Source organism: Octopus bimaculoides, chromosome 15 (assembly GCF_001194135.2).
Source record: "Octopus bimaculoides isolate UCB-OBI-ISO-001 chromosome 15, ASM119413v2, whole genome shotgun sequence".
Lineage (NCBI taxonomy): Eukaryota > Metazoa > Mollusca > Cephalopoda > Octopoda > Octopodidae > Octopus > Octopus bimaculoides.
Genome location: NC_068995.1, coordinates 45,043,886 through 45,052,537, shown reverse-complemented (window position 1 = coordinate 45,052,537; position 8,652 = coordinate 45,043,886). Strand labels below are relative to the sequence as shown.

The 8,652-nt window shown below is 38.9% G+C and overlaps 1 protein-coding gene across 1 annotated transcript; it reads right to left on the bottom strand.

Moving 5' to 3' along the window:
* Positions 1 to 1,075: 1,075 nt before the first annotated feature.
* On the bottom strand, positions 1,076 to 8,646 carry LOC106878413 (something about silencing protein 10). Its single transcript, XM_014927623.2, has 9 exons — positions 8,571 to 8,646; positions 7,632 to 7,709; positions 7,342 to 7,398; positions 5,589 to 5,704; positions 4,897 to 4,993; positions 4,236 to 4,375; positions 3,626 to 3,755; positions 2,926 to 3,033; positions 1,076 to 1,374 (listed from the first exon to the last, which is right to left on the bottom strand). The coding sequence occupies exons 1-9, from the start codon at positions 8,616 to 8,618 to the stop codon at positions 1,285 to 1,287; spliced, it is 864 nt and encodes a 287-aa protein (XP_014783109.1). The 5' UTR covers positions 8,619 to 8,646; the 3' UTR covers positions 1,076 to 1,284.
* Between the last annotated feature and the right edge of the window lie 6 nt (positions 8,647 to 8,652).

The following is an 8,652-nucleotide window of genomic DNA, read 5'->3' as shown; positions in this document are numbered from 1 at the left end:
GGTGGCAGAGTCGTTAGCACGCCAAGCGAAATGCTTAGCAGTATTTCGTCTGTCTTTACGTTCTTAGTTCAAATTCCGTCAAGGTCGACTTTGCCTTTCATCCTTTCGGGGTCGATAAATTAAGTACCAGCTGAGTACTGAGGTCTATATGATCAACTTCCCCTTCCCCCAAATTTCAGACCTTGTGCCTATAGTAGAAAGGATAAACACCAACACTAATTGTAATGGACAAACACAGATGTATATATATATATATATATATATATTGCTCTTGGAGTGGTTATTTCCCCTGTCAGTGTATATAAATTGCGCACTTCATGCAGCCTTAAGGGTTTTAACTCTTATTTCTTGCAATATAGGTGCTATTCAGCTTTCTCAGTTACAATTAGATTAGATTTTTCCTATATATATATATATATATAGTTAAAAAAAAACAATAACGAAAAAACAAAAAAACAACAAAGTGAGGACGTGATATGGATAGTATTATATATATATATATATATATATATGGATAGTATTATGTATATATATATATATATATATACATACATACATACATGCATATATATATATATATATATATATATATATATATACACACACATACAGAGGGCTTCTTTCCATTTACCAAATCCACTCACATGGCTTTGGTTGGCCCAAGGCTATAGTAGGAGACACTTGCCCAAGGTGCCATGCACTGGGAGGCAAACTTCCCACTGTGGTTGGAAAGCAAACTTCTTACTACACATTCTGTGCCTATCCCAAATGAACCAGGGCTTGTCTACATCGAGTTGACATCAAGTTTTAACCTTTTAACGTTCATTTTATTCTGTAAAATGCAATGCTTATTTATTTACATTGTTCTTGAATTAACCGTGCATTATCTCAGAGCTTTGAGATTTCAATTATGTGAGTGTATACTTTTAGAATGGCATTGTTAGGTAGGTGGAAGCCAGGTCTAGCTGGATTCACCACGAGATAGAAGACTATTTGGGCCAGATATGGCCAGTTCAAATGCTAATGGGTTAAAGAAAAAACAATAAATATATAAAAACCAACAACGCATTTAAGATATGTTTTATATTTTTAATGTGTGTATTAATGTGTATATATGTATATTATACACACAAATACGGTATATATATACATAAATTGCACATGCTTGTACACACAGAGAGTGTGTGCAAAAGACAATGCTGCCATATAAAGAACCGCTGGAGCAGTTGAGAATGATCCAGAAATGAAACTCTGTTTATGTTTGCTGTAGTTCAACGTGGTCCATCATTTCAGCTTGACGCTGTGTCGTACACCAGAGCGAATACCAAACAATTCTCCACCATAGCGCTTCATCTCGGTCATCGGCTGTCGAACCTGGAACAGATTAGAGATGCGAGATGTGGGGGATCAGAAGTGTTACAGGATCAGAGAGAGAGACAGATTGACAGACAGAGAAGGTGGGGAAATTGGAATACAAGGTAATGAAGGAGAGGACAAAGAATAAAGAGGGAGTAAGAAGAGGAAGTACTGAAAGGAAGAGAGAAAGTAAGATACAAAGGGAAGGGTTTAAGTTGTTTTATTTATCAATTGTGAAATTATGTAATTTAAATTAAACTATTAGGGTTGTCTCCCCTGTTTTCCGTTTGCATTTCTAGAAGTGGAACCTGTTGTCAAACAAGCAGACTGAGGCACATGAACTTATATAAGTCGGGTGCCTTGTTGAAGTAGACAATAACTGTAGCCACAGAGTTTGATCATATGACTGTGTTGTAAAAAGTCCAGCCGTTTAATGATATGCAATTAGTCATTTGTATAACGACTGCTCTCATTGTTAAAGGTTTAATTAGAATTAATTTACATTTCTTAGCTTACAACCTTCAGTATGCTAGCATCCACTTTACTTTTAAGTTTCCATGCAGCAAGCATCCCTGGGTAATTTCAACCACTACAACTCCTACCACCAATCTAGTCACTTTTCCCAGGTAAGCCATACCCTTGGAGAGCAAACTTAGCTACACAACTATGCTAGTGTTTGTGTTTGTGTGTGTGTGTGTACGCTTTCAATGTTTTTTTTATGATATATACTCTATGGATGCTGCATTTTTCAGATTATCGAAAACAGTAGCATCGTAAAGAAATTTCCTCCTTTTCAATTTTCAGCTTGCCACAATCTAAAAGTGTCTCTTGAAGTTAAACATCTGGATTAAATATCCCAATTCACTTACTCGTTCATGCATGCACAGTTTGCTAGCACCGTCGAATTTACAACTAGAATATCATACCGATGAAGGAAATGGAGTGTTATTGCTCCTAATCCAGAAACGCGTCTATGATTAACTTCGACTGGTTAGTTTTCATTGTTTTTCTTCTTGTTTTGCCTTTGTGAGTTACAAGTAATGCTATCTGTTGGAGTCTCAGTTTTTTAGCTGCTATTTCTGAACTTCCGTATGTGGTGAAGCAACTGTTTGCTGATCCCTTAATTATGTTTTATATATATATATATATATATATATATATATCATCATCGTTTAACGTCCGCTTAAATGATGATGATGATATATATATATATGTATGTGTGTATATGTATATATATATCATCACACACACACACATATATATATGTACGTGTGTGTGTGTATATATATATATATATATATATATCATACACACACACATATATATACATACACACACGTACATACATATATATATATATATATACACATACATATAAATATGTACGTGTGTGTATGTATATATATCATACACACACACACACGTATGTATGTATGTATGTATGTATGTATGTATGTATGTATGTGAGTCTGTTGGCATGGAAGGTTATAAAAGTAAAGACGAAAAAATGAGTCAAAACAGAACAAAAATACATGAATAAAACCAATAAGAAAAGAGTGAGAGGTTTACCTGTCCCTTTCTTCGAACTTTGGCCTTCTTGAACTTTCTCCTGTGTTTCACACGAGGATTAGCTTTTTCCTTCTTGCTATATCGTATCAAACCTTTGTTCTTCTCCATCTTTAAGAGAAAATTCAACACAATTTAGTTTTGGGTTTTGGAGGAAACTGGTTGGTTTTTTTTTTTTCTTTTTATCAATAAAAATATTCCATTTAATCCAGAAATAAATCCCAACCTAACACAAGACATATAAATCCTCTTTGTTCACTCACAACCCCACCACTGCAATCAAACAATTTCAAAAATATTTCAACCACAAACTACAGCAATTTATAATATATAAGCAAACATAAACATTTATGGTCAAAGGTTCCTGAATTACAGGCACAACAGAAACAGGAAGTAAGAGTGAGAGAAAGTTGTGATGAAAGAGTACAGCAGGGTTCACCACCATCCCCTGCCGGAGCCTCGTGGAGCTTTAGGTGTTTTCGCTCAATAAACACTCACAACGCCCAGTCTGGGAATCGAAACCACAATCCTATGACCTCGAGTCCGCTGCCCTAACCACTGGGCCATTGCACCTCCACATTATTATTATTATTATTATTATTATTATTATTATACAGTTATTAAAACCAACCCACCAAAACTAAAACAAAACAACTAATTCAGTCCCTGACTCCAAAAGCCTAAGTCCACCAAAGAATCTCACCTGGTAAGTAATTGGTCTTTTTTTATCAGCATCCTCTCCATTATTCTCTTCCTCATCATCAGCATCAATATGGTTAGAATCAATGAAGCCTTCTCCGTTTGTTTCTGCCATTTCATCTTTTGGAACTTTGCTAGATTTGAGAGAGAAAAACAAATGAAAATTACAAGATTTCTTTTTAATCTCAGTACTTCCACTTAGCACCTGCCCTTTCCTGGGCCATTCCTATTTCATTTACCTTCTCCTCCACTAACTCATATTTACCATCGACTACACACCCACCCTTGCTCTATTCATTACATTAACATCTACCACCTCTCACACCCCTATTAACTTATCCACCCGTCCTTCCCAACCCTCAATCCACATTCTCTTATTCTCACTTTCGTGTATCTTGAGAGTACACTCTGACAGGTTGCCACCAACTTCTTTATCCTCTTTCCAGCTTCTCTCACACACTCCTATATAACACTGGGGTATCCATGTATATCATCATTTAACGTCTGTTGTCCATGCTGGCATGGGTTGGACAGTTTAACCAGAGCTGCACCAGAAAAAGCAACATCTCACTAAACCTCATCTGTTAACATGTTGCCATGATTATTAATCTCACCTTAAATGCTGTTGCTTTGGTGCTATATCAGTTTCATCAACAGGAACAAACAGAACCTCTTCTCCAGATTTCAGACATGTGGCCAACATTTCCATTTCACTGTAGAATTGTTCATCAAGTGGCTGCATCTGCTTCAAAAGCTGAAAATAGAAAACATTAGCTTTCATCAACAAGCTATTTTCCTTCACCATGATCATCATTTTATGTCTGCTTTCCATGCTGGCATGTGCTTTGTGGTCTGACATCAACTTGCTGACGGACAAAACGGCTGTCGTGTTCCAGTGTTCCTGTTTGAAATGCTTTCTACAGTTAGGTTCACCTTCCTAACACCAACCAGAATGTACTGGGTGCCTTTTTTCATGGCACCAACACAAGTGAGGTGACTTTACCGTAGTTGCCTCGTCAAAATCTCTCTCTCTCTCTCTCCTGCAACAATATTGTACATTCAAACACATTCTTTTCTACTGCTGGCACAAAGCCTGACATTTTGGGGAGGTGGAGATAGTTGATTATATCGACTCCAGCATACAACTGGTATTTATTTCATCAGTCCCAAAAGGATAAAAGGCAAAAGTCAACCTCAGTGGAATTTGAACTCAGAACATAAGAACCGTACACACACATATCATTCAACGCCAATTAACAAACGAAGCAGACTTACATTGCGATACTGTAGGAGACGCTTCACGATCGGGTGATTCTTCACTGGGAACCGGTCACTCTTCAATTTTAGATAGAAGTTGACGTTTATGCAATAACTACAAAAACAAAACAAAAAATATATAAATAAAAACTTCAGTTGGAATGAGAGGAGGAAGTCACTGAAAGGTTGCAAACAACTACATGATTGGGAAGCAAGCTTCTTAATCAGCCTGCCCCTTATCAAGGATCTGGGACAGAGCAATACTAATATCCCAACAAAATTTCCTTTCCTTTTCAAACTCTTAGTACAAAACTGTAAGAGTACCATAATCATCATCATCATCATCATCGTCGTTTAACGTCTGCTTTCCATGCTAGCATGGGTTGGACAATTTGACTGAGGACTGGTGAAACCAGATGGCTGCACCAGGCTCCAATCTGATTTGGCAGAGTTTCTACAGCTGGATGCCCTTCCTAATGCCAACCACTCCGAGAGTGTAGTGGGTGCTTTTACGTGCCACCGGCACGAAGGCCAGTCAGGTGGTACTGGCAACAGCCACGCTCAAAATGGTGTGTTTTACGTGCCACCTGCACAGGAGCCAGTCCAGCGGCACTGGCAACGATCTCGCTCGAATGTCTTTACACGTGCCACCAGCACAAGTGCCAGGAAGGCGACGCTGGGCACAGGTGCCTCTTTTTCTAAATACAAACCTTAGGGTGAGACGAAGTTTCAGCTGAACATAGGCCAACGTCTGTGCTGGGACAGTCTCTTCTTCCTCTAGCAGTAACTGTTGAAGTGGGAGGAGTACATCCTTCACTTCTGTGAGCTATAAGAGATAGAAAACAATACGTTAATACAAACATGTAAGCTGACAAGGGAGGCTCTACATGGTCAATTGACTCGCTAGAAATAGCAGCAAAATCTTTCTCAAATCACACACTATTCTCATCATCATCATTACCATACCACCATTATCATTTTAATGTCCATTTTTCCATGCTTGCATAGGTCAGAGAGAATTTCTTGAGGCAGATATTCTACGGCTGGATGATCTTCACACTAACCTCCACATTTCCAAACAAGGGAATATCTCCCTGTGGCTAGACATATTTCCACAGAAGATAAGAAATAAATAAATGACAACACTCATATGATGGTGACACTTGCTTACAACTATTGCATGATGTCAAGATGAGTAGACGCACATATATATCATCATCATCGTCATTTAACATCCATGGGTAGGACGGTTTGACAGGACCTGACAATGTCAAGAAATCACAAACATACATATGTATGTACAATTGGGCTTCTTTCCCTTTCCATCAACCAAATCCACTCATGAAGCTTTGGTTGGCCTAAGACTACAGTAACACACCCTTGCTCACAGTGCCATGCAGTGGGGCTGAACCCAAAACCATGTGGTTGGGAAGCAAACATCTTAACTGCATAGTCACAAGTGCACCTGCAGTATCCTATGATTATGCATCTGTTGAATTAGGCTACAGTTCATGCTAAACAACAACACGTTTTATGTATCATCATCATCATCATGGCTATATGGTACAAAGCTTGCTTCCCAACCACATGGTTCTGAGTTCAGGCCCACTGCATGGCAACTTGGTCAAGTGTCTTCTACTATAACCTCGAGCTGACTTAAAGCCTTGAGAATGAATTTGCTAGACAGAAACTGAAAGAAGCCCATCATATATATATATATATATATATATAATCATCATCATCATCGTTTAACGTCCATTTTCCATGCTGGCATGGGTTGTACGGTTTGACTGAGGTCTGGAGAGCCAACAGCTGCAGCAGGCTTCAGTCTGATCTCACAAAATTTCTGCAGCTGGATGCCCTTCCTAACGCCAACCACTCTGAGAGTGTAGTGGGTGCTTTTTACATCCCATCAACACAGGAGCCAGTCAGGCGGGCCTGGCAACGATCACGTTCGGATGGTGCTTTTTACATGCCACCAGTACAGGAGCCAGTCACAGGGTACTGGCATCAGTTACGATCGGTTGGTGCTTTTTACATGCCACCAGCACAGGAGCCAGTCAGGCGGGCCTGGCAACAATCACATTCGGATAGTGCTTTTTATGTGCCACCAGCACGGGAGCCAGTCTGGGGGTACTGGCATCGGCCACAATATATATAAAATGTATGATAGAGTTATACTTTAAATCTTCTGCTCATGAATGTTCCTTTAATCCTCATAAGTAAATTTCTTTGAATTTCTATGAATTAAACTTCAAAGATTTTGATTCTAAAAATAAAAAGTATTGTGCAATATTGTCAACCAGGAATTGAAACCAGGTCCCAATGTCAGTTTAGCCCTTAAGCTGTACAGTGTTCACCTCAACAGGAAGACACAAAGGGTAAACAACAGAGGAGGGGGGCATAAAATAGCAAAGAATATATATGAATATAGAAATAAAAAGAATAAAAAGGTAGACTTACCTTGACTTTTAGATCATTGAAAAGTTCCAACAATTCTGGAGATTCTTTCTTCACGATCTGCATGAGGGGGTGGTGGAAGAAAATACGGTAAGGATAAACGAGAGAAGAAGAGAACGGAATAAATAAATACATAAATATCATCATCATCATCATCTTTAAAAAAGGACACATTGGACAAACTGGATGGTCATGACAGCTAGGACCATTTTGATCACGGGTCTCGTTGACCAAGGTTAACCAGTGGCCTAACCACAACAACAACAATACATATAAAACAATAAAGATCTCACCTCTAGCTTCTGTTTCTTGGAAAGTTTTGTCAAGTCTTTGGTGATCTTCTCTGTTGTAGCTTCAGATTTTTCTGGAGGCTGGCAAAGGATGAAAATAAATTTAACATTATTCCAAATGATAAAGATGGACAGTAGGGACAATCAAATTGATTCCCTGATCCCCCACCACCTACTTTTCCAGTATATAGGCACAGGAGTGGCTGTGTGGTAAATAGCTTCCTTACCAACCACATGGTTCCGAGTTCAGTCGCACTGCGTGGCACTTTGGGCAAGAGTCTTCTACTATAGTCTCGGGCCGACCAAAGCTTTGTGAGTGGATTTGGTAGACGGAAACTGAAAGAAGCCCGTCGTATATAGTATATGTATATGTGTGTGTGTGTGTTTGTGTGTCTGTGTTTGTCCCCCCAACATCGCTTTTGACAACCGATGCTGGTGTGTTTACATCCCCGTAACATAGTGGTTCAGCAAAAAAGACCGACAGAATAAGTACTGGGCTTACAAAGAATAAGTCCTGGGGTTGATTTGCTTGACTAAAGGCAGTGCTCCAGCATGGCCGCAGTCAAATGACTGAAACAAGTAAAAGAGTATATGTTTGGGATGTATTTTATTAACTTCTGGAAGAATTAAAAATGTAGACACAGAATAAGTTCACTTCCAAACTACATGGTTCTAGGTTCAATCCCTTTCCATGGCACCTTGAACCCCAGACCAACCAAAGCCTTGTAAGTGGATTTAGTAAATGGAAACTAAAAGAAGCCCATCACATATAACATCTCACTGGCTGGTGCCACATAGAAAGGACCCACTCCATTTTGTAAAGTGGTTGGCATTAAGAAGGGCATCCAGCTGTAGAAACCATGTACTGAACAACATGTCAAAAAACAAAAATAAAACTAGTGTCAAGATGCCTTTTAAAGAACGGTCACCAGCAGAACTTACAGCAAGCATGTCAAAGCCAAAATCAGCATCATCCAAGTTTTGGGCCATCTTCTTTTGGAGTGACAGCGCTTCTTTCTCTTCA